Raw genomic sequence first — 27361 nt, forward strand, 5'->3', positions numbered from 1 at the left:
TATACATACACAAACCTAGACACAAAAGTTTTCAAAAGACAAAACTCCTGGGATGGAGTTCCAGGGATCATGTCGGGAGGTGGGGGGAGGGGGGGTGCGAATATGGGTAAAGAGGAACCAATTAACTCCACTGAGGGATTTCTCAGAAGTCTTCACCTGCCAGAGGTTTTAATCCAGATAGAACAAGCTTTTTGTCAGAGGAGAAACATAAACGGTGAGATCCTCCCATTCATTCACTGGTTATATGCCTTCTGGTGTGAAACTCAGTTATAGGCAACAGGAATACAAAAGAAATGAGGCTTAGTCCCTGCTTCAAGGTCACAGTCTGGTGATGTGGAAGAAATAAGTAAACGGAGGAATACAATCCAGTGTGGTAGATTCTGGGATCAAGAAGGGTCATGGGGACATAGGAAGAGAGACCCCTGGGCACAAACTGTACAGTGTAATTAAAGGAGATCACATTTTAGAATTTTTCAAAAGAAGTTTCACGTTTTGGAGCCTCCATTTTCTCCTCTTTGAAATGAGAAGAAGAGAATTCGCCTTCTGGAGTTATAAAAATTCAGTGATGTATGAGATATTCAGTGAGTAAATTTTTAAGAAAGAAATGCAAAGGGTCGCCCGGGTGGCTCCGTCGGTTAAGTGTCTGGCTCTTGATTTCAGCTCAAGTCATGATCTCGTGTATTGGAAGTTCAAGCCCCACATTGGGCTCCTCACTTACAGCACAGAGCCTGCTTGGGATACTCTCTCTCTCTCTCTCTCTCTCTCTCTCTCTGCCTCTCTCTCTCTCAAAATAAATAAACTTGAAAGGAAGGAAGGTGGGAGGGAAGGAAGGAAAGAAGGAAGGAAGGAACACAAAATTGAGACAGTGGGGCACTCTCCCCAAATGGTGGTGAGCTACTGTGCTGACCTGTAAATTTAAACCTTTTTTAGAGAGCTCGCCATCTTTACAGTGGGGCTATTTATCACAATAAGCCAGAGACTCAACTCGAGAAGGACTGAGCGGAAAGAGAAAAGTCTCCTCTGATTCCGAAATGAATTATTTGTTGGATGTTGTTTCGTGAATTTCTGTAACAGAAATTGGGGTATGCGCAGTAATTGGGGGGACAGGAAACAACCACCCTGGGAACAATTGCAGGCAATTCTGCAATCACCTGGCTTAGCTTGAATTCTTGGAAGTAGAGCTTCTCTTAGTTTAATAAAAGGTTTCATGTAGACCTTGCGGTTCTGTTCTTTATCCCTGATTTTTCCTCCCAGGCTTATGAGTAAGGCCTCAGTCACATTCTCCCTCGGAGACTGGCAAGCAGCCCCACCTGCTGCTGTTGGAGGCTGGGAGGTGCAGCCTGAGGAAGCTGCAGCTGTCTTCTGCCATCTGCTGGCTCCCTTTCTGCACCAGCTTGGGCCTGGTTTTGCATGCATTCCCAGGGAATGAAACCGCCATCAGAGAAAGTGCAGGGCAGAGAAAAGAGTCTTGCTTTTATTAAAAAGAAGGAGATGAGAAGATGGCAAACAGAAACTGGCATGGGAGAGCTTTTCCTATTATAGGGTTTGTGTGAAGATGTCATCATCTCAAATATCTAAGGCAGGTATTTTTCTATGTAAGATTGTTTTGTTCCGGGAGAACATAGAAGTGTGTTTTATTTTATTTTATTTTATTTTATTTTATTTTATTTCATTTCATTTCATTTCATTTCATTTTACTTTATTTTATTACTTCCTTTTATTTAATTTTATTCTTATATCATTGCCTTACAAGACTTATCAATTAAGTCTATACACATCTGTATAGACTCTTTGGAAAGAAACATCAAAAACCCATGTTGGTGGGAATGGAGATGAGAGTGAGGAGGCAGGAAGCGGGAAGGGAAGGGAGAAACATTTCACACTAAATTGCAGTGTTCTTTAATTGGTTCAGCCGACATCTTTTGAGGATCTATTATTTACAAGGCTCTGATGCAGAGCCTGGGATACAAAAGTGAGTAATATTGGGTCCCTTCTTTCTGGGAAATAAGAATCTATTGGGAATCAGCTAAATAACGAAAGAATTAAGTAGAGATCTACAAGTGCTGTGATCAAGTACTGCAGTAAAGGAGTCTAGGAGAGCACAGAGGAGGAACAGGTGTTTACATCAAACTGGGGCCTCACTGTCAGAGAAAACTTGCCGGAGGAGGTGCCATGAGCTGAATTTGGGAGATAGCGACTTATCGGAGACAGTGGTGAGAAGGGCCCCCCAGTTTCAGGGAGCACCACTTTATACCCACAGTGTCATCTGCTACCATCAGTCCGGCTCAAGAAGCCGAGAAGTCTAACTACCAAGGAGGAGAAAGTTGTTAAAATATTCAGACTTAGACAACAAGCAATTGATTCAGTCCAGGGTGATCAGCCAAGTCAGGGAGAAACAAGCAGGTCATGAGGGAGGAAACACAGAGAATCCTGGACATGAGAGAGCAGTTCTGGGATCGTCTCTGGTCCTAGAAAAAAGGCAATACTCTTTCAGTCCGTGTCCTGGATATGGGCAGTCCCTTCAAGGGAGGTTCAGTGAAATATTCAGAAACTCACTTAATCTGTCTGAAACTTCTGAGTGACCTCGTGTGAATACTAAAGTAGCTATAAGGTCAAAGATATCAACTACAATGTTATTTGAGATCTTAAGTACAATGGCCAACAGTAGGGAAAATGCATAGGAGAGTATGGCACAGCTTCTGGGTGAACCATCAAGTTCCAGGGCATGGAAAATGATAATTCCAGAAACTGTGCAGTACATGAAAAATACTTGTAAAAAAAATCATCCAAGCCTACAGGAATAATATTCAGAAGGAAACATACTAAACTACTAATAAAAGTCGTATTTTTCCCTCTAGTGTCTATGCTTTATATAATATGCTTACACTACTGTTATAATGATTTTTTAATATTAAGAAGCCTAAAGGTGAAATGTGTGTCCTGCTTAAGGCTTAAGACAAAAAAAAATTATCCTAAATAATTCATCCTAAATTAATTCTTCCATTTATGTGTTTGTTTCTGATATTTTAGATTCTATTTTCTCCCTAATTGTGTTTCAGTTTGTGTGGTCTATTCATTTTGCTTGTTAAGTCTGTCCTCAGTCTTCTCCTTGCCCACACCCCTCCTCCCACCCTGGATCTGCGGGATGTATTGTGATGTCTGCCCGCTAATTTTGCTGTGACTGGGACTGGTGTCTGGTTGGTGATTCATGTTTGTTCCTAAGTTGTACATCTGTGTTGGTTGCTTTGAAACAGTGCCTCAGGGAATATGAAAGGCCGTTTGTCTCCCTGAGACTGCTTCTTTGCACCAGAGAATTCTTCCCTGGCTTCTTCTGAATTCCAGCAGGCTCTTCTATGAGTTTATAGAGTTTGGGCAGGGTAAAGAATAAAGACAGAAACAAAACAAAACCAAAAGAGAGCATCATGGAGAGAGTTTGGGTATCTGCGTCTAGTCCCTGCTTACCTAGTAAGACCAGTCTTCTTGGATACTAACTGGGGACAGAATGCCTTGTGACATACACTGTAAGGGTAATGCCTTGACTTAAACTTTCTGCCCACTAGGAATGCCTCCAGAAGAAAATAGGGCAGAGTGAGCCCTGGCAGAAACCCTCAATGGAAAAAGTTCTAAGAGTTTGGTAGTCACATGTACATGGTGCCTGTCTAATGTTTTAGCACAGGAACACACAGTCATAATGTTTAATGACTGGTACTGCATGGACACTGACCAATTAAATGGGTACAGGCCATAGTGCTAAAAGCTAGAGACCTCAGAGCTGTTCCAGACACCAACCTTTTAGTTACTGGATCACCGGGGAGACCAACAAATTCTGGAGGGCCTGGGGCAATGGCTGGCTGCCAAGTGTTTCAAAAGCATTTTAATGTTTTCATATGCATCAAGGCTGAACAGATACATCCCAAATGAATAACGTGAATATACATGAAACTTCAAAGCTCATGCCCACTCTTAAGCTTTATGTAGTCCCGTCTATAACTCCCCTCTTTGTCCTTAAGAACAGTTCAGAGGAATCATCAGGACCTGCCCATTCCACAGGATCTGGGTGGCACAAAGGAGCCCTTATCCACAAAGGAGTGTTTTTTTGTTTGTTTTGGTTTTGGTTTTGGTTTTTTTGGGTTTGTTGTTGTTGTTGTTATTCTGCCCAACAACTAGTATAGATCTCACCCAAGGAAAGTTTGCAAGTCAGCTTTCATTAGATTTTCACTCGCTGTGATGTAGTTGGCTTACAACACAGCTCTACTTATAGGCAGACAGAGAAACAAGCTGGCGTGTGTGAGTGATTGCCCACCTGCCTGCTTGCCTGCAGTCTTTGAAAGGCAGCCCCATCCCAGACCATCATCCTGCTGTGAAAATCCACGCACAGGTGCCTTGAAAGTCCAAATACATATTGGGTTGTTATGGCCCTTTCTTGTCCTTTTAACCAGAGATTCTCACCTGCTGCTTCTTATCAGACACCTGGAGTTTGTAGGTTGGCTAAAAGCAGCTTCTCAGAATGGTCTCCAGGGAAGCATTATAACCCTGCATTCTGTTATTTCTTCTTTCCAGTTTCAAGGAAACCTATAGCTTCAGGGTAATTTGCTGCTCTCCTGTCTCCATTCAAGATAACAGCTAAGGTTGCTCATCATCTGACTGTCTACATACCAAACACAAATTTTGTTTGAATCCAGAAGAAAAATTGCACTCAGCCAGCCAGCAAGCCATTCTGATACTCTGTGATAAGAGAGGTCTGGGGTTGTAGAGAAAGAGTTGGAAGACTTGGTCTTCCGGTAACTTGCTCTACAAGGTACTAGCATGTGACCTTGAGCAAATATTTAAAATCTCTCTAAGCCTCATTTTCCTCAAATGTAGGATGCGGTCATACTATATCCTTCCCAGAGTTGTTATGAGAGGTAAGTGGGATAATAGATCAGAAAGCAATTTATAAACTAAAGAAATATAAACCTCACCCCAAGAGAGCAGATTGTAAGAACTAGTAAAAAAGGAAAAAAAAAGGACCATGAGTGTAGAAATAAATTATGGCAGCTGGATGAATATAAAGGAAGCCCACTACTGTAGTCTAACTCGGAAGAAAGAACATTCTCAGCCTCACACCTTCTTCAATACCTCTCTGCAGAGCTTTAACTGGAGACCAGTGAGTGGTCTAGAGAAATGGTAGGCGAGAGCGTTACTGTCACTTTGAGGCTAAAGGTAGTGCTTCCAGGGAAAATGAATAGGGGATGATGGAGAGCATGGGAAGGACACAGTACCTATGGTAATACCAAGAGAGGGGGAGAGAAAACAAGAGACGTAATCTCTACTGCTCCCGTCTGTATGTTCATTGATCAGAGCTTGTTCAACTAATTCTGGGCTTCAGGGTACCTTCCTGAAGGTAGGGGGAGCAGACTGATCAGAAACCTTAAGGGCTCTCCTATACTGGAGCCACTGGCCATATCCTCCTCAAGACATAAAGCTCTGCAGCCCCAGAGGGTAATTGGCATTATCAGATTAATTAAATCATTTTCTGTGGTTAAACTTGCATGTGACTATTAAGTCTCAGACTGGGCCTCCCGTCTAATCAGCCAGTGAATATTTTCAGGATAGCACTTTGTTCCTGAAACATTGAGAAATATGCATATTGTATCCTTAATAGACCATGATGTTTATTTATGGCACAAAGAAGTCTCCCAGCTAGGAAGACTCATTTAAGTGATAGTTTCGTGTCTGACACCTAGAGCTGTGTTAGATGAGGTCTCTGAAGTTGCTTATTATCACCAAGTTATTTCATGGTTGGCTCCTATTCTGAATTTGTCAAAGTTGTTCTTGCCGCTGAAAGGCCATGGGGCTTTGCATTAGGCTTCAAATCCTGCCTTTATTATTTACTGATGACTGGGCTTCTGTGGGACTGTTTCCCTCATACAAAATGAGAATAATAATGACTGCAACTCAGAGCTGTTTGGAAGATTAAAATTGTGCATAAAGTGTGGAATTTTATGTCAAGTGCCTGGCACACACTAGTTCTTCATGTCTGTGTATGTCAGATGCCCTCCTCCATGGTTATGTGACCAGAGTTTTTTGTTTTCTCTTAAGCTTTGATGTGGAAAATGGCCCTTCCCCAGGTCGGAGCCCACTGGACCCCCAGGCCAGCTCTTCCTCTGGGTTGGTGCTCCATGCCACCTTTCCCGGGCACAGCCAGCGGAGAGAGTCCTTTCTCTACCGATCAGATAGCGACTATGATTTGTCACCGAAGGCGATGTCAAGAAACTCTTCACTTCCAAGCGAGCAGTAAGTACGAGCTCTATGTGGCTTCTAATCTCACACTTACCTCATCTCTAACCTGTCACAGCAGCAACAACAACTGTTCCCCTTTAACCCGTGGGAAGGAGGGAGGAGAAAAATGAATGTGAGCCGAGGTGATGGTAATGACCCTTAAAGACATTAGTGCTCTACAGCATGAGAAATACGTATCTGGGGTCTCCAAGGGTATTAAAAATCTCAGACACAGTGTGCAGATTTCATCTGTTATTGATACTTTTTTAATTGTCATTCAGCGTTCATTTCCTGAACCGCTGAATCATTTATGAGTTGAGAACCTTAACACTTTTTTTGCAAATCATACTAGAACTTTCCGCAACATGGTTGCATGAGGCTACGGCAAAAAGAAAAACGGTAGTTGGTGACATGCCTCCTCTCTCAGTAGTCTCTGCTTGGTGACATTTAATGAGCTGTCATCCAGCCACATGTCTTTGTCCCTTCTCTGGAACCTTAACTCAATGCCCACTTGTTGCCTGGCTCCTCGGTGAGACATGACACACTCCACCACCCTATTAGACACAGCTGATGTTTTTGTTTTGCTGCTATTAATTGTAGATCTCTAATTTTTAAGGAACAATGACTGGGTTGTATTACTCGTTTATTAAATTTCTGAAACCAAATAAGGTTGGATGCTGGTATTCATGCTTTAAAAGGTTTCTGGGCACACGTACAATTGTTTTTAACATTGTATGTTATAAAAATATTGGTAGCTCCCTAAAGTCTCCAGCCTGGAAATTTCCACTGGGCTCTCTTCTGCTTTTGAAAAAGAAACTAAAAAGGGTCACTCTCTTATGAAAGGGGCAGGGGACATCTTAAAGCTACCAGTAAGAACGGATTCCCCAGGGCATTTCTGCCGGTAAATTCTAATATAAGCACCCCTTCCCTAAAATGTCTTAATCAGTGGGCAGGCCAAAATTCATTTCTTCATTCATTTGACAAATACTTCCTGAATTTTTCCTATGTGCCATGCAGTGTGCCAGGCTCTGGGGATACAAGGTTAACAAAACAGTGGAATAATCACAGATGAATTAAAAACAGATATTCTCAGAAAGGTTGCATGCTCCCAGGGAGGTTACGTTTAATAAGAAAGATAAGAGGAACACCCACATAACTGTGCTACAGAGTGGAAGGAAACATTTAATGAGCACTTAGCGTGGGACCAGCTGCATTGGCATGTGTGACTCCTTTTAATCTTCACAACAATTCTGTCAGGTAGGTACCACTATTATCTCCACTCTATAGATAATGAAACTGAGACTCAGAGAGACAGAAAAGTGTGCCCATCCCTGACTAACCATATGCCATGCTCTATCCTGCAATGTAGCTAAGACTGACCATATTCAAACCTCTTAGACTTATTTGCCTATGTTCTTCAAACTGCAAAGCAGAATCTCAACTATCAGGTAGAAAACAGAGGAGTGCAGAGTCAAGGTGCCTGAGGCCAGAGGAGAGGTAACCACTTTGTTGCAAGTCATGTAGAACCGAGGGTGTTTCTGACCAAGATTTGCATGGGAGCTTGACGGTGAATATACCTGGCATTGTCTCTTTTACCAAGAGAAACACCTATCTAGACTTCCTAGGGGGAGAACATAGGAAATGGGGGGAGCTGAAACTAAATAGAGCTTCATTCACATGATGTTTCACAGGTGAAAGACTAGCTTTGGAAGGCAGCTAACAGTTCCCCAAACTCTTGCCAAACAGCATGATGAGTCTCAGGGTCATTCAGAGGCTTTTCAGAAGGTTCCAACCAAATTTCAGATTAAACTCTGATGATGTTTTAAGAGTCACAGGTTATGAAAATTTTGAACTTGAAGAGACCTGAAAGATTACCATCCAACTCAGTCTTCAGCTGTAAAAAGAGAGATCTAATTTCGAATGATTCTGTATTCAGGGTCCCTAATATTCATGGTGTACCTTCTTTTCAGTTTTACCAACCAGCAAAATTTTCCCCCTAACTCAAAACCTACACAATGTTGCCAACTTTAAATTCAGAAAAATAAGAATTATATGTGTAAGTTACCTAGTATCATTCTCATTTTTAAAATTTTTTTTTAATGTTTATTTATTTCTGAGACAGAGAGAAACAGAGCATGAGTGGGGAGGGGCAGGGAGAGAGGGAGACACAGAATCTGAAGCAGGCTCCAGTCTCTGAGCTGTCAGCACAGAGTCGGATGCTGGGCTCGAACTCACAAACCGTGAGATCATGACCTGAGCTGAAGTCCGTCGCTCAACCTACTGAGCCACCCAGGCGCCCCATCATTCTCATTTTTTTAAAGAAAAGGACTTCTTAAAATTAAAAGAAAAAAATGGAGGAAGGACACACTTTCATAATAAAGAACAGCTCTTCCCAAGAAAACACTGTTGGCAACATAATATCACCCTATCGAAGATACTGATTATAGAATATAGGAAAGTCTTGAGTGAATAAAATGGCACAATTTTTTTTTTTGGAGATATTTCAACATTACAGTAACACTTTTATATATTTGTCAGTTTAAGAATTTATATTTCTCATTACAAGAAGTGGAGCTTGAATAATGCCCCGGTTTTTCTGGGATTTCAGTTTACTGGGACCATGTTGGAAAATCCAGTTTCACACATGTAGCTTGAGATAAATTGAAGTCATGCCTTCAAAGGTATTTTACCTGATTATTACTCTTCAGAGTGAATTGAAACAAATAGAGAATAGCAACCCCCAAGCCTCTCGCTGCTTTTCCTGCCTTCTACCCGTAGAGCCGAGGAAAAGAAGGGCAAAGACAGGTCTAGAGTCTTAATGTGAAGGCCATTAGGTGGGGGCTCTGGAATGTCCCCTGCTCAGGAGCTCCTCATATTCAGCACACAGCAGTCATGGTTTTATGTAAGAGTTGGAAAACCTGCATAATTCCTCTGGATTAAACCCTAATAGTAGAGGCAACACTGTTTTTGTTTTTGTTTTGTTTTTAATTTCTCTTCTGAATGCTTTCGGAAGAGTAAGAGGAAATATAGGCAGGGAGAGTGAGTGAGAAGATAAGGATTAAAAGTAAAAATGTAAGTGGAAAATTACAAGTGGCTTTAACTTTTAGCAACAAAAGACAGATTGAAATAAGCCTTTCTAGTAAAGAAAACAAGACCATCATTGGGTCCCAAGAGGAAATTTCAGATGTTTCCCTAGATGTGGCAATAATCTACTGGCTTCTCTTTTGCTCCTGTGTTGTAGTCATCTCTAACGCAATGCCTTTGTACGCCAAGGTACTGATTTCCCAATGGGAACATAAAGTACTGGAAACTGGTGAGGCCAGTTATGTTATCCAGAACTATGGCAGGAACCACCCTGGACAGGCCGGAGTTTTGATAATCCACCTGCAAATTCACAGGGAAGGAAGATCCTTATTTCCTTCATTTGGTTACCCCATTTGCAAAGCCGTATATTGGCAAAGAGCTTTTTAAAGCCGCCATTTGTGCGAGAACTAAGTGTTCTCTAGAGAGAGCTCTCAAGGGAAATGAGACCTAAGACTGAAGAAGAAAAGCATTAATAACAGATCTCTTAAATTTAAGACCAATTTATTGATGAACTACCAAAAAAAGTTGCAATGTAAGTGGTCTTTGAGACTTGAGTTAGATATACCGCCATCACACCTACTAGTACCATGGCTTTGGCATTGAATCTCTTTTACGGTGTCCAAATTATCTGTAAATAAAAGTGCACATGAAATTAAAGTGCATTTCCTATGTGCTATGCACTATTTACAGTACTTTACATACTTCAACTCATTGAATTCCCATAACCTTAACTTATGGGAACTCTAATTTTCTTGTCTTAAAGATGAAGACATTGATGCTTAGAGAGGTTAAGTAACCTACCTAATAAATGGGGAACCAAGGTTTAAATACAGGGAGTGTAGATGATTAAACCATATGGATATTTAGTACATAGACTCAAAATGAGGATGCAAAATTAAAATAATGATATTAAACTCTACTCTGCCTACCTTTCCCGCTGTTATGAGGATCATGTTCAATCTTTCTTTTAACAAAAACTTTTCAATTTAGGCACTTTGCTAACCAATAAGACATTTTCTATGTTTTCAAGGGAACTGAAAGATTTGTAAGTGTATAAAGCAGTTTAATATCTTTGAATAAAGCAATCATAGAAAAGGTATGCACAGGACTTTGAAAGATCTGGCTGGGCAGGCGAGTAGCCCACTTTGAGTGGTTACAAAGAAGCTAGAAGAGTTAGCCAGGCAGAAGGGTATGCAGGAAGAAGGTCCACGCACTAACTACTGTCTAGTTGTCAGGAACATTGTGGAGAAGCACAGCTCAGCACAGCTGAAGCAGAGAATGTGAGTAGATGAGGAAGTGGTGAAAGGCAAGGCTAGAAAAGTAAGCAGGAACCTCATCATGAACGGCCTGTGTTAAGGAGTTGGTCTTTATAAAGCTGAAGACAATCAGTGGGGAGCTACTAATAAAGGCTTTTAAGCAAGAAAATACATAATCCAACGAATGTTTTTGAAAGATAGCTCTGATTACAGCGAAGAGTGGTTTGGACAGTAGACAAACCTAAAGACTAGTGTCCAAGAGCCAAATGGAAGACTGCTTCGGTAATCCACATAATAGAGGGTGAGGATCTACATTAGAGTGGATCCAGTGGGCAATAATAAATATTTGTAAGTTAGCATCAACAGGGGTTGGTGGTTGACTGTGGAGGGAGGTTTCAGGCTTGACCACCAAGATAGGTGGTTGCACCATTTTTTTTACAGTCAAGAACATTCTCTTATCACATGAAATGATGTATGTGAAAATGCTTTGTAAACTGTAAAGCATGATATTAGTTCTCTTGACTGCAGTAGGGGTAGAGATGAGTCTTCCAGAAACGTTCTCACCAGCTGGGAGGATAGACATGCAATTCTTTACTTAAAATAATAATGATACCTACTACTAATAAGAATAACTATAAATGAGTAAATGCTTTTATGTGCCAAGCATTGTTGTAAGAGTTGTACATGAATAATAACTCACTTAATTCTTACAACACCCCACTTTACAGATAAAGAAACTGGGGCTTAGAGAGGTTGCCTAATGCCTCATAGTTAGTAATTGTGAAACTCAGAAACAAACCAATGTTGTCTTGCTTCCAAATCTGTGCTCTTGACTACAATAGTATAGGTCTGTCTATAAGACAGACTAAAATCAGTGTTACAAGAAAAGTATAAGTAAAATACTATATGTAGGTATGAAACTGAGAAAGACAAAATTAATAGAGTCCAGAGGCTATAGCAGAAGAAAGTAGCATTTTTGCTTTTTAGAAAACCATTTCATTGTTCAATGCAGACCTACCCTCATTCAAAGACCCACAGAGCTCTCATCACTGATTATTCTACAAAACTGTAATGTGCTGGGTTTGTCACTAGATGTTGCTCATGCCATGGTTCTGAATATCTGGCATTGCCCTCTCTAGCAGTTTGGAAAACTAAGTGCATCAGTTTTCATAATTAATCAAATGTTTTATTTTCTCCATGCCGTCTTATTCTAATTGTTAATATGTAAGATTATGATTTAAAATTTTGGAATCATTTCATAAATAATCTGGCTGTACTCAGATAGGAATTTTGTTTTGTTTCTTTCCTATACTGGCTATAAATGATCTGTAAATTGTCTGATCCTTTCCTCTAGCAGCTATTATCTGACGTATATCATTAGCTTTTACTGTTCAAATCCTTTCAGAGAACCAATGCTATGGATCTGGAAGTCCATCTCTTGCTTCCGAATTTTCTGCTTTCCTGAACTACAAAAGTTTCATAATGCTTACCTCCCTTTAATCATTACTTTGTACCATTGTAGTAACTTTCCATTCATGCAATAATTCATCAGCTTTAGGTGCTTCATATGTATGAGATTTGTTTATATATTTAGCTTGTATTGGGTATTTAGACTCCAGAAATCCAGGAGCTTTGGATGACCTACTTAACTCTTAACTCCATTACCTTATGCCCAACTCACCCCAATGCCTTATGAACAATATAAACTTCACAGCAGAAATCTGAACAAATAGCAAGATATTTCACCCACGTAAAGTTCATCTCAAGAAAATGGCTTGGGAAGGGGCAGTTCTTGTTACAGTTCACCACCCTGCATTTATCACAACTGATCCTCTTTTAACTCTTTCTTCTGTTTCCTTTGGCTTCTCTGCAAGAACTCTGAAGTTCTTCCGTGGGCTCCCTCTTTCTATATTTCCCCACTCCAGAAGCCGCTCTGCCATTGTAACTTTCCCCACAGTTGTAGGTAACTCTGAAATGTATAGCTCTAATTCCCGTTTTTTAATCCTCCTGCTTGATGTCTCCCTTGGGATATCAATGAGGATCTTACAATTCAGCATGGGAGAAAGTGACATATCTCTTCCCCCAGCTTCTCCTTACTTTCCCATTTCTGCTCATGACTTCACTATTTTCCCACGTACCCATTTTTTAAATGGAAAATAGTATTTCTTTATGACCCTTATCCAATTAAATGCTGAGTCCTTGGCAAGACACTTAGGGTCTCTTCAGATTGTCTTTCCCTGTTTCTTCCTCTGCCTCACCCATTTCTTCTCATTTGAATGACTGCAATATCCCCCTAGCTATTCTTCCTGACTTGGTCCTCTCACCAATCCATCTCTTGGTGTCTACAGCATTTTTACTTTCTAAAGCACTTTTCTGTTTGCCTATCTCACTAAAAACCTTCACTAGCTCCTTTCTTCCTTCTGAGTCAAGCACCGCCTCCACAACTATGGTCCATACCATCCATAAGATGGGTGGGGACCTTCTAACCTTATCCTCCAAATATGTCTGTAGTAAACGTTCTCAACACTGCTCAAACAGTCACCAAGAATCTCAGTCAATGTGTTCAGTACTTTCCCATTTTAATACCGTTGTTCCTGATATTTCCCTCCTTGGTGACATCTACCATCCATGCTTTTTGAAGCCTGCCCTTCAAAGTGTGTCTCAAAACCACTCATTTGATCAAGCCTGTCCTACTTCCTCTGAACTGTAATTATTACCTCTCCTTTGCACCCCATTAAGTTTCCCCATTAAATGTTTATAGTTCTCATTCTGTATTTATCTATTTCTGTCTCCCCTGCTATGTTTTAATTTGAAGAGGTCATGGATTCTGTTTAATTCAATCTGTCAACTATGTAGGATCATCATAAAATAGGTAACATAATAGTTAAAAGCACAGATCTTTTGGAATCAAACTTTCTTAGCTACTCCAATTACTATGTGTTAGTTAAGCAGTGGCTTAACCTCTCCAAGCCTTGATATCATCTTCAAAATGGGAACATTGAGAGTACCTGCCTCAGGGCACCTGGGTGGCATAGTTAGTTGAGCATCTGAACCTTGATTTAGGATATCATGATCCCAGGGTCATGGGATTGAGTCCCACGACAGCTCTGCACTAATCATGGAGCCTGCTTAAGATTCTCAATCTCTTTCTCTGTCTCTCTTCCCCTACCCCACTCACCTGCTCATGCACTAGCTCTCTCTCTCTAAAATAAAAAATTAAATTAAACAAAGAGTACCTGCCTCAAGCCTTGTTACAAGAATTAAATGAGATTATGTACATAAAGTGCTTAGCACAGGGTGTAACATATGGTAACCATGCAAAGAATGTTCTCTCTTGTCAGTATTCTTTTAGTAGTCACTGTACAAAGTAGATGCATAAGAACTTGACTAGAATGACTTGAAGGGGGACTTCTAACTAAAGACAACAGTAGAAAGCAAAGTATTATGTTAAATAAGACCCCAAAGTAAAAGCCTGTGTTGGAGAAGAGGCCCACGTGGATGTATGTGTTGTTCAACTCTGCATCTTTAGGCCTCATAGAATTCCTGATATGTGGCTGGTGCTTAATAGTCATTGGTTGCATTCACGTTATTAACAAATAAGGTGCCATGTTTGTATGAGGATTATGAGGACAGAGATCAGACATTGAAGGAAGCTCATTGTCAACCAACTTCTGCGCAGCTGTTAGGATTCACACTGTGATAACAGATTGGCCTGATTCTGTGTCTACAACTAACAACAATGTGTCTTCTAATGATTTTATGGAGAACTTGCTGAATGTGGACTTAAGCAAATTAATCAAAGCTTGTGCTAAAGAGAGAGTGCATTTGTGAAAACATGCTTTAGACTCTTCCTAAGTACAGATTTACATAACTAGGTAGAGCTTAATCAGATCTTTGGGACAAAGTGAGCAACTTTGATAATGATAATATGATAATATGATATGGTAGGTTCATCCTGTACACTCCCATTAAAAGATTTTCCTTGGGTACTTTAAGAAAAAAAGTTATATTAGAAACAAAAAGTAATGGGATTCCCAGACAGAAATCTGTGTTTAAATGGCATTAAGGCTGTGGCTCAAATCAGCAAAAGCCAGGAAATCCAAAGTTAACCTTTATCCAGACTGTTGTGCCATTTTTTCCAACTCTGTGTGTGCTGGTTAGCAGCCTTCCCTTTGAATTTCCTACCTCTGGCAACCAAGTCGCTTTGAATTACAGTACTGTGGGTCTGCTATTAAATGGGAATGTACCCTGAGGATATATGCTTATTTGCAAGTGCTTTCATGTGTCCCTGTAAGCCCAGGAGCCATGAACCTAGGTATTTTTTTTTCTTTCAAGTACCTAAGGTCCCCATTTATGCCTAGATAAGTCCTGCCTTATACCCAGGTAGATGGACTTACGTAACACTTGTGTTGCTAACACTGATCAAGTTTAATATTACAGCTTATGTGTTATAATTCAAATGCACTTTTAAATGTTTCTTTTCTCTCTTTTCACCAGACACGGCGATGACTTGATTGTAACACCTTTTGCCCAGGTATGTATCGTGCTGGCCCTGGCTTGCTCTCCGTGTCTCTCTGGGTAGTTTCTATGTGTGGCCTCTGAACCTGCCCATTCATCTCCTTTTGTTCCTAACCATCCTGATCATTGTCCTTATAGGTCCTTGCCAGCTTGCGAAGTGTGAGAAACAATTTTACTGTACTGACAAACCTTCATGGAGCATCCAACAAGTAAGCATGGACTTTTTGTGGAGTTATGCCTTCCATAAAGGCAAAAACATTGAACAGCACTAAAAACAAAAAGGAAAAAAAAAAAAACATTGCATGGAAATTAGCCCTCCAAACTAAGTTAGGATACATGATGAAATTTGAAAATAGGATGGAACATCATAGTATTTTAGAACTGGTAAGATGTGAGAATTAGTCTGGATCTTCTTAATCTTTGTGCCCTTCACACTTAGTAGACAGTAAGAGTTCAACAAATGAAAGGTGGAGATGAGGATTTTTTTTGACATTTATACTTACTGCTTTGGGAAGTATGAATACTTATTCATAACAGATGTAAATTCTATTAAATTTCTTTTGGAATATCTATTAATGAATTCAGAAATTCAGATTCAAGATTAAAGGTACCAAAATATTCAAGTCCAAGTTGCCTTTTGTTTTTGATAATATATAAATAGGTTCATGCAACTTGATGAATAAGAGTGGGATTGTCTTCTCCTCTGCCCCCAAATAGCTATATGACCTTGGTCAGTTTATTGCTGAACCTTGGTCTCCTCATCTTTATAATGAAGGGTTTGAACTTGATATTCCTGCATAACTTTCTCCTCCAAAACCATTTCAATCTATGAATCTAAGTATTATGCAGGTCCTATCCAGTGTTTTAAAAGATCATCACAGGGCTCAGAAGGTCCCAGAATCAACAATTGTGGAATGACACCCAAGGTACCTCATGATCCAACTCAAGTTAGTTTGATTGATAGTTGATTGGGTTTATATTTGATGCAGTAGACATGAAAGCTAGAGACTTGCCCAGCCTCTTTTGCAGGTGTATCCCTGTTTGTTCACTTATTAAATAACTCACCCAAGAAGTATTTTTTGGCACGTGCTATGCCTCCATGCATACATGTATGTTTTTGACAAATATTTATTTGAGCACTACCTTTTACCAGGAACTGGTGATATAATAGTGACCCAAACAGACAAGTTTTCTGCCCTTTCAGGGCTGCCATTTAAATAGGAAGTGCCAGAGCATCTGGTGGTGAACAATCAGACCAAGTCTCTGGCCACATGGAATCACATTCCAACGACTATGGTCTGGTTGCTCCCCGCATGTTCTATTTTCCATCCTAATTGTGGATTTACTATTCTCTCTTCCTCAAAAGTCTCTCTCTACCGGCCAGTGATTGCCTAGCTAAATCCTACTTGTCTTTTATAGCTCATCTCTACTATCACTGTCACCAGTATGCTTCCCCTGACCCCACCAAGCCTGGCTGAGTGCCCCTCAGTGGTCCCAGAGCACTCTCCCAACCTTATCACACTGTTCATGGGTCTCTGCCCACCACTAGATTGTGTGTCCCTTGAGGTCCTTCCAGAATTACACTTACTTTTCCTTGAATTTCTAAGATTTAGCAAAATGCCTGACACATAGTATTTGCTCCATAAATATGCATCCCATGTATAAATTTCCAAATAAATAATTGTTGGAAAAAGACCATAGATTATTTGGAAAATTATATTTTCAGAAGGGATCCCTCCCTTTTCCCCACATTTTTTTTTCTTTGCAGAATATGACCTCTGGGGCCATACATATTGGCCTCATACCCAATCCTACCACTTGACAACTATGTGACTTGGGCACAATTTCTCTGTATCTCAGTTTCCCAATCTATAAAATAAGGTTGCTCTGAGAATTAAATGAGTTGACATTTGTAGAACATTTATAATGGCACCTAGCACATCATAGGTGCTCCATAAATGTGAGCTATTATAATTGATAGCTACATTTCTCTTGCTGAATCCAGGCAGTGTAACACTTCGGAGTTTTCGCATCCATTATCTCAGTGATAATCATCATAAATGCTGTTTATGACAGGTATTGTTGCCTCTGACTCTGTAGACAAGGAGACAAAGCTTAGGGAGATTAAATGACTTGCACAAGAAGACACCAGTTCTGGTGAAGAACAGAGTCAGACTTGAAACCTGGCATCCTAACTCTCACTGCAGCATTCTTTATAAGGAAAAACAGTTGTTGTCTTTCCTGTGTAGGGAAAAACCCAGTTCTTCCTGTGTTTTTCTTCCCTGTGAGTCTTCTTTACTACTGAGAAATCACTTTATTTCTGATACTTTGGTCACCAAATATGTGGAGGTTCCACCCCCGCCCCCCCACCCCCCCCCCAACAACAAGCAAGTCTCCAACACCAGCTGGGTGTCCTACAATTTAACTCCATTCTGACACTATCTACCTGGAGATCCCGTCAGATCCCAGATTAAAGGCTCAGTCCCACAAGGCTGCTTCCCACTTCAGATGTCAGTCACAGCTCAGGTGCTTCTGACTTACTTCCTACAGATCAGAGGTTCCAAGGAGTCCCTCCTCAGGTTCAAAGAATTTGCCAGGGTGGCTCACAGAACTCAGAGAAATACTTACCTTTACCAGTTGATTAAGAGACATGATAAAGGACACAGATGAACAGCCAGATAAGAAAAACATAGCATGAGGTCTGAGAGGGTCCCAAACACAGGAGCTTCTGTTCCTGTGGAAATGGGGGGCATCACCCTCTCAGGGTGAATATGTTTGCCAGCCTGGAAGCTCTCTGAACCCTGTGCTACTGACATTTTATGCAGTCTTCATCACATACACATGGTCAATGATAACTCTGGTTTTAGCCCTTTTCCCCTCTCTGGAGGGTGAGAGGTAGGGCTGAAAATTTCAAGCCCCTAATCCCGGCTTGGTCTTTCTGGTGACCATCCCCTCCCAGGAGCTTACCTAGAGTCGCGTCATTGGAACACAAGATGTTCCTGTTGCTCTAATCACTTAGGAAATTATAAGAGTTTTAGCAGCTCTGTGCCAGGAATTAGAGGCAGAGACCAATATATTCTATTTCTGTTACCTCACATTTTTGCATTCACTACACTAAATACATTTTCTTGGTTATGGGAAGAAATTGCTGAATATTTTTAACAGTCATTTAGGCAGAACTTAGGGAATAGATGAAGGTCAGAGAGCCCGAAGGCAGAGACATGAGCTAGGAGTGTTTTCAGGAATTAAGATATTAGGAGTGAAGCCCTGGACAGAGATGATGGAGGTGGGAACTGGAGAGGAAAGATTAATAAGGATACATTTCAAAGGCTTCTGTGGTTTAGCGGGACTCAAGGTCACTGCACTGCATAGCTCCAGGGCGAGAGTGGGGGTTGTTTTCAGTTACCATTTGTTAGCAAGAAACTTGGATATTCTTTTTCTGTAAGTATGGGAACATTCAGCCTAACTGTGCTGATTAATAGGCTATGTCAGCTGAAGCTACTTCCTTGGGAATCAGGTCTTTCCACAGCCTTGAGGGTTTTGAGCCACATAAACCTTCAAGAACTAGAGGACCCTAAGACCATAACTGCTATATACAGAGCTGACCCAGAGTCCATTCTCACACTGTGGCTGAGGACCACTCTCCAAATCATGGCCCTTTGCATCGTCCAAACCAAACCACACTCACCAAACAGAATAAATCTCCGTCAGTAGGATAGTTGTATCTGATGATCTTTCTCAGATCCATCCCCACCCACATTTGTAGAGTTGATCCTCATTGATTCCAAGCATTTTCTTTTGTTTTCTCTTCTCTTCTCTTCTCTTCTCTTCTCTTCTCTTCTCTCCTCTCCTCTCCTCTCCTCTCCTCTCCTCTCCCCTCCCCTCCCCTCCTCTCCTCTCCTCTCCTCTCCCCTCCCCTCCCCTCCCCTCCCCTCCCCTCCCCTCCCCTCCCTTCCTTTCCTTTCCTTTCCTTTCCTTTCCTTTCCTTTCCTTTCCTTTCCTCTTTTAAGTAGGCTCCACACCCAGCACAGAGCCCAACACAGGGCTCCAGCTCACAACCCTGAGATCAAGACCTGAGCTGAGATCTAGAGTCAGATGTTTAACCGACTGAGCCACCCAGGCACCCCACCCAAGCATTTTCTTGAAACCAACACCACGTAACAGAAGTTCAAGGCAGGGCATATGTTCTATTAGAGCTTCCCTGGGAGGCTGAGAACTCAATGATGGGTTTTAACTACAAATGAAGCCGCTTAGGGGGTTCACTTAATGAACCCATTGTATTCCTAGATAGTCAGTACACTCAAATAAAGAAAACTGAGGACAACAGTACCTGCCAGGAATGGATCCAACAAACTGACAGCATTTTCCCCACATAGTCACTTATCTTAACAACTGAAACTACAAGATGCATGGAACTCATAAGTGGCTTTCTGGGACATTTGCCTTGGGTTCCAGGGTGCCACTCCTTGGCTTAAATGTAACATTTAAGCAAGAATTCTGTCCTTGGAATGGTTTTCTTGAGACATCTGGATAGTGTGGTTTATTATATAAAAAGGAACTCCCACATAGAACTATACTTCTCTTAAGTCAAGATTTCCTTTATCTTTTGGCTCTTTGCTCTACTGAAAAATAGTTCATTGTCTGCCTGAGCTTTACCACCCAAAGGGTGAAAATCTCAGTTTCTGTTGAGGTGATTTCCTTGCACTTCCGTGAAATGTTCCATTGAGAGATGCTTGATTGGGCCTGTATTTCTTGGCTTCAAATTAAAAGCTATTATTTCTTTAGTCCCAGGAGTTAATTTTGCAAATATGGCTTTCATTTAGACCTGTTAATTCAGATAAGCATCCCTAAAGCATTTACTGGCTTCAGCTGATGGAGAAATCACATGAATGAGAACGCCCACCATTCGTCAGTCTGATAACCAGGGAATATCGCAGCTAGAAGCAAAACGGTGTTCCCCATCATTCAACTGTGTCACTAACATCACAGAAATCACCAGTGGCTATCAGGAAATCATGTAACATCTCTGTATCAACATTCTTCCAAGGCATAATTCAATCGACATGTATGTAATCTTTGAGAAAGAATTAATAGCCATTTAATTTTGTTTTCATTGTATATCTTTCATTGCTTTATGTCCTTTGGCATGGGATTTAAATTAGCTGAGAATAATAAAATCTCGAGCATTCAGAGGGGAAAGAACCCAGCCAAATTTCCTCAGAGTAAGTGAGGAAATATATGTAAAACCCTCACACAGGAGCTGGCACACTGTAAATTAGCAGTAAATGTTATTTGCCTCCTGCCTTCCCCAAGTGAGGAAGAAACTGAGAGGTTCAGTGAGTTGCCGAGGGCTATATATTTAGAAGGTGCCAGAGCCAGGATTAGGATTCCTGTCTTCTGATTCATAGTCCAGTTCTTTCTCCACTGTACTATTCAGGGCTGTAAAATATTATTAACTGCTGTGGCCAAATTATCCTCCCTATTAATATCACCATCTTTAATCCAGGCACATAACTTAGGATTCTTCTATAAGTTAGGAACCACTGGAAACTGGGCAACCAATGGCATTTTCTTCTGGCACTCATGACAGTTTTCTAATTGGCACTCTCATGCCCTGTAAGTAATAATGCAGCTTCCAGAAGTCATTCACTCGTTTAGTTTGTGTTGAGCCTCTTCATTATACCGGATCTTGGGAATAAGTGGTAAACCAAATAAACGTGGTTCTTGCCTTTGCAAAGCTTGCACACACAGATGCTTATCTGGATTAACAACTCTAAATAAGAGCCTTATTTTCAAAATGAACTCCTGGGACAAGGGAATTTATATAATTTATGTCATTTTCAAGAAGACATTGGGAGAATTGGGTGCTGTGAGTAGCCTGTTAAGAAAGCAAAGACTCCTGGGGTGACTGGGTGGCTCAGTTGGTTGAGCATCTGACTTCAGCTCAGGTCATGATCTCATGGTCTGTGGGTTTGAGCCCCGCGTCGGGCTCTGTGCTGACAGCTCAGAGCCTAGAGCCTGCTTCGGATTCTGTGTCTCCCCCTCTCTCTGCCTCTCCCCCACTCACACTCTATCTCTCTCTGTCTCTCAAAAATGAATAAGCATTAGAAAAACTAAAAAAGAAAGAGATCCCCAAACATTTAGGGTCTCCTAGTTCAATGTCTCCTTTCACAACAGCCACCCTTGGAACTCAGGAAGACAGGCAAAGTGAAATCATTAAAGACATGTTATTAATCCAATGAATACATATTGAATACCTATATCATAGCAAATATTTTGCCAATTCCAAGGTGACAAAGATGAATGAGATTCAGTCTTTGCTTAAATCTCTTGCAGGTGAGATAGACAAGAAAATAGGAAGTGAGATACAGTCTGAACAGCGTCATGATGGGGCAAATGTAGCAAACCGTAGGTAGCATAGACAGTGACTACTCCCACTGGGGAAGGCTTAGCTGAGGAAGTGATACCTGAGGGGATTCCTAGTACAGGGGAAGGAGTTTGCCACTGAAAAAGAAGGAAAAGCATATAAAGCTGAGCAAAACATATGCAGAGGCCCAGTGACACAAGTGTATGCTGTGTTTGTGCAACTGTGGGTAGTAGGTAGAACCAAAACTGTAGAGGAAAAGGAAACCAGATAAAACATTCTCATGGTATTTGGCTCCTCAGATGATTTTTACATCAATGGTTCATTCAATTGACAGTTCACCAATATTTATGGAGTTCCCACTATTTGTGTGGCAGGTTGGTGGGTCCTACAGAGGCTATATGGAAAGGAGTCGGCACTGAATCCTCCCCTCAATGGGTCACAGATTTGTGGTGGGGATAATATGCGCCCATATGAGTCGTAACATGAGGAAATAACCTTAAAGGTACAAACAAGGCACCACGGGATATTAGAAGAGGAGTCAATTTTAGCTAACATGATGACATCCTTCACAGAAGATGGCATTTGACCTTTGAAGTTTTGATTCTGACACCGATTCCAATGTGTGGATTTCCCCCCCCCCACATCCAAGCAAGTTTTCCTTAACATCAGCTGAGTGCCTTACAGTTCAATTCAATTCTGACCTGTCTACTTGGAGATAGCATCAGATCCCACAGGCTGAGGGCTCAGTCCTGTAAGACGACTCGCCACTTCAGACACGGGTTGCAAGTCCAGTTTGCTACCTGTACCTCTGACCCGCCGACTACGGATCAGAGGTTCCCATGACCCCTCTAGCCAGTTTGCTAGACTGGCTCACAGAACTCAGAGAGATATTTTACTTACTAGAATACTGGTTTATTATAAAAGGATATATAATTCAGTAAGAGCCAAATGGAAGAGAGGCATAGGGCAAGGTATGTGGGAAAGGGCAGCAAGTCTTCCATTTCTTGGAAGGTGCCCCTTTCCCCAGTCTCCTTGCATTCACCAACCTGGAATGCAAGGAAACACTCCAAACCTAGTCCTTTTGGGTTTTTATGGAGGCTTCATTACATAGCCACGATTGATTAAATCATTGGCTGCTGGTGACTGAACTCAGTCTCCAGCTCCTCTCGTCTCCCCAGAGGTCTGAGGAGGGCTGAAAGTGTCAACCCTCTAATCATGTGGTTGGTTCCCCTGGCAATTAGCCCCCATCCTTAGGTTACCTAGAGACTTTCCATAAGTCTCCTCATTAACATAACACAGGACACTTTTTATATCTCTCTTCACTTACAAAATTCTTAGAGTTTTAGGATCTTGTAATAGGAATGAAGACAAAGATCAAATACAGATTTCTTGCAGCAGCGCCTAGGTAGCTCAGTTGGTTGAGTGTTCGACTCTTGATTTCAGCTCAGGGCATGATCTCACAGTTCTGGGATTGAGCCCTGAGGCACGCTCCATGCTGAGTGTGGAGCCTGCTTAAAAAGCTTAAGATTCTCTCTCCTCAAAAAAAAAAAAAAAAAAAAAAAAAAGATTCTCTCTCCTCAGTGTGGAGCCTGATTAAGATTCTCATTCTCCCTCTGCTCCTCTCCCACTTGCACGCACACTCTCTCTCTAAAATAAATAAATAAATAAATAAATAAGCAAGCATAGATATGTATTTCTTATCATAAATTACAATATCATAGAAAGGTAGGTGATATTTACATGTGTGAATTTGTGTGGGAGAGTTTCCTTTTCAGAGGAATAGCCTGAGCAATATCAAGAAAGGAATAGGACCTGTTCAAGGAAAAATAAGCGATCAAGTCTGGCCTTGTCAAAGTACAAGTTCCTTCTTTCCTTCCTTCCTTCTTTCCTTCCTTCCTTCCTTCCCTCCTTCCTTCCTTCCTTCTTCCCTCCCTCCCTCTCCCCCTGCCTCCCTTCCTTCCTTCTTCCCTCCCTGCCTCCCTTCCTCCCTCCCTTCCTTCCTTCCTTCCTTCCTTCCTTCCTTCCTTCCTTCCTTCTTTTCTTCCTTCCTTCCTTCCTTCCTTCCTCCCTTCCTTCCTTCCTTCCTTTTTTCATTCTTTGTTTCAATAAGTATTTGCTGAGGGCTTAGCATATGAAGGGCCATCCTGGGTTCCAGGGATCCTGTAGTAAACAAGTTGTTCCCTGCCTGCATAAATTTTATATTTAAACTAAGGAGCTCTATACTGAACACTAATTACTGCCTGTTTTAATTACAATTTTAAAGTGCTGCTAAGGAGAAGTACAAGATACGTGAGATCCAACAGCCAGTCAATGGTTTGAGATGAAATGTCAGGGAGGAATTCTGACAGATAAGCTGGGGAAAGTATGTTGAGGCCAAAGAGCAGAGGACTTTGAATGCTCAGCTAAGGAGTTTGGAATTTTATCTCTTACTTTTCCTGAAAAACAGCCCTCAGTATTACTGCAGGTGTTATCAGCAGATGAAATAGTGGAAAGAGAATGCACTTTGGATTCAGAAAGACAGCTTTGAATCTCAACCATGTCAATTACAAACCATGTATGCTCCAGCATGTTTCTTAACCTCTTAACTACTCTGCTTCAGTTTTCTTATCCTTAAAATGAGATGATTATATTCTCAGTGGAAGCTAAGAAGTACCTAGCATGATGTCTAGCAGAAAAAAAGTAATCATTGGATGGCAATGACACAGAGGGTTTAAAAGTACCTTGCCTAGGATGACCTAGCCAGTAAATGTTTGGTAAACATGAATCCTTCCCATTAGACTCTGCAGCTGTCACGTCACGTATGCTACCTGGAAGCTAGATGACCCCTAATAGATCACGGATGGATCTGGTGCTCTTAAGAAGCTAGAAAGAAAACTTGTGGCCATACCGGTGGGGAGACCCTTTCTTAACAATATCTTTGCGGGCTATTCTCTGTCATTTATAATTTGGCTTCCTCCCCAAACTTGGTTGTAGATCAGAATTCCTAGATTTATGTAAAAAATACAGATTCTCAGGCCTCATCCCAGATATGCTGAAATAGACTCTCCAGGGATGGGAAAGGGAATCATATTTTTAATAGCTCCCCAAGTGAGAACATTGCTCATCTATGCTTGAGAACCACTGACTGGCCTAGAGTCCCACTCCCTTGCTTGTTGCTAATATGCTATTGCTCTTTAGTGGGCCAGACATCCCTCTATTCTAACAGTTCTGAAAATGGGCCCCCCGGACTGGCAGCATCAGTGCCATGAGTGATCTTTTAGAAATGCACACTCTCCAGCTCATCCCAGGCCAATTTGCTCAAAGATCCTGGGGGTTGGGTTCAGTGGGGGTCTTGGTAAGCCCTCTAGGTGATTTCTGATGACCTAAAGTGTGAGGGCTACTGCTCTATACTATTTGGGCAGGCTCTTCTGTAATGCACTGGGTAGAAGTTCTGCAAAGCATGAAAAGGTTGGTAAGACCAGCAAAATTGGGCGGTAGGGTTGAGAAATAAACAAGGAAGAAAAACAAAAAAGAAAAGGAGGAGCCCCAGTACTCCTGGAGCACAAGTTTGTTTGCTCCTTTCATTGGACTCTTAACATCAGCAGGCTTGTTACAATGTAGAATAATGCCCTGTTCCTCTGTGAAAGACCACTCCTTATGTTAAGCAACCTGGATTCCTGTTCTGTGTCTTTTGGCGACTGACTTCACATCTCTGGGTCTCAGTTTCCTGAAGTGCAAAAGGGAGGCCCAGACTGATTGGTCTCTCAGGACCCCTTTGTCTGGCATAACTTTCTACCACACTACCAAAGGAATTGGGATCCACTCTGACATTTGGTGTTATTCCTGAGCAAGCCTATTGTCTGAGGGCCTTTTGGAACTGTTAAACTTAAAACAGAGGGGCTGGTTAGGGACCTGGAGTAAACGACTTCCTTCCCGAAGAGTTGGAGCATCCAGGAGGCTGTGCGTGGGGAAATTCCGGGCCATCTGGATGTCAGAGAATTGCAGTCATCCACCAGTGTTACAGGAGCCTGCCTTCCGGAGACAGCATGATGTCATTTGATAGCTCATTATGACCTGGGAAACTCCTCAGTGATCATGGGCTGGGGTGAGGTACGGGGGTGTGGGGGGGAGGGGAACATGGGGGTGATAGTGACACAAAGACTCAGGCCTTCTTTTCTGTCTCCACAGGAGGTCCCCAGCTGCTGCTAGTCAGCCACCTGTCTCCAGAGTAAACCTGCAAGGTAAGCACCATCATGAGGCCTAAGTCCGTGTTTCAGAATCATAACATGTGTCATTTGTTCAGCAGCTGTTTTAGAATGATGGCACTTACTTGCATATCAGGGTCCTCCAAAGTCTCTCGGTGACTTTTTTCAAAGACATAGTAGAGTTTTACTTCTTTCCCTGTAAAACCAAATGAAAAGCAGTATTAAACAATTGTCCCATCATGTGCAGGCCTAGGCTTTCAGGGTGCGATGGATGTGTGGTATTGCTGCACCCCAGGAGAGAGACAGAAGGCAGAGCTGCATTGACACTGCAAAGCGACCTCAGCTTGCTGGCCCCGGTGTGCTCAGGAGAGCTAACTTCAAAGACCGTCAGGGGCCCCCTGGTTGGCCCCACAGAGCATATTAGTGGTTTTCCTCTTAGCGTCAACTATAGGTCCCACTTGAGTCTACATCCTTTCCAGGTGTGAAACCAAAGGCTGTTCCAGGTCACAAATCATTTCCCTTGGATGTCATCCAACTTTGTTCCTCAGATGTGTGTGTGTGTGTGTGTGTGTGTGTGTGTTTAAGAAACCTAACCTCTCATCTTTCAGTGCTGTGCATATGCTTTCCATGCAGAGTTGAAAACTGTGTAGGGGAGGGGCTACCCTGAAGGAACACCAGGGAGATGGATTGAACATAAACTGTATGTGACAAAAGATGCAACCAGTTATGTGGCATTGTTTCCAAGTCCAAAATGGAGTTTCCCCCTTGAATCTACCCCCACTAGCATAGCGGTAGGCCTGAGTAAAACCACAGGAGAAACGAGTAAGTTGAGCTCTATTGAGATTGCCTGACACCAAACAGCACTGCCTGGTACACTTCTCTGTTTCCAGCTTCGGTATTCCCTTTGCTTTATACTTAACCATCTTCCTTCCTTGCATGTAGTGTCTCTGGCTGGCATCACAGCCACGTGAATAACGGACATAATACAGAAGCCCACCTTCTAAAGAAAGGAACAAAAGCATAGGTTCCATTGACTCCTTGGCTTCTGAAGTATTTATATTACACACCTTTAAACCTATTTTTATTAGAAAAAGACTGAGAACAAGAATAAAAGTGAAAGGAAGATATTAAGTAAAGGTAAATTTGCCTCTAGAGCCCCATGGTATGAAATGGAGAGAAGAAAATAGTGCTCTGTCCAGGGGCTTCAAAAACCTGCTGTGCTGATGTACCATTTCCTTTAGAAGTTTGATAAAAGGAAACTCCATAGAGGGTTTTACCATATAACTGGTGTTACGTAGTCAGTGATCAAAGGAGGTGGTTTTGAAACTCCTTTATCATTTCATCATATTAGCCTACCAGTGAGACACCTTTGCTCATATTTCTGTTCGCCAAATTCGCTCCAAAGTCTTTGACAGCAATTCGAATATTTAAACTGTTTTCTTTTTTTTTTTTTTGTAATAAATACTGACACACATTCAGAGAATCTGTGATATTTATGGCTCTATAAATTAGCTCATTAGCTAGAGATGTTGCTGGAAAGATCATTTTGTGATTTTTGGCACAGTGACTACAGCTCGGCAGCTAGAGATTCTTTGGCTAAATTCTTTAAAACAATGGAGCAAAGAAATAACAATACCACTTAGGCAATTTGTTTTTGTCTGTCTTTGTGGCAAACTACAAAAATTCTGGCT

At 41.5% G+C, this 27361-nt stretch overlaps 1 protein-coding gene across 3 annotated transcripts in view; it reads left to right on the forward strand.

The window, feature by feature from the left end:
• Positions 1–27361, forward strand: part of PDE4B (phosphodiesterase 4B) — a 528080-nt gene that overhangs the window by 396154 nt on the left and 104565 nt on the right. For all 3 annotated transcript variants that reach the window (XM_043575198.1, XM_043575197.1, XM_043575199.1), the window contains 4 exons: positions 6082–6276; positions 15099–15135; positions 15258–15328; positions 25654–25706. In XM_043575198.1, the coding sequence (XP_043431133.1) occupies positions 6082–6276; positions 15099–15135; positions 15258–15328; positions 25654–25706 (356 nt within the window). The remainder of the gene's footprint in view (positions 1–6081; positions 6277–15098; positions 15136–15257; positions 15329–25653; positions 25707–27361) is intronic.

The sequence above is a fragment of the Prionailurus bengalensis genome, chromosome C1 (assembly GCF_016509475.1).
Source record: "Prionailurus bengalensis isolate Pbe53 chromosome C1, Fcat_Pben_1.1_paternal_pri, whole genome shotgun sequence".
NCBI lineage: Eukaryota > Metazoa > Chordata > Mammalia > Carnivora > Felidae > Prionailurus > Prionailurus bengalensis.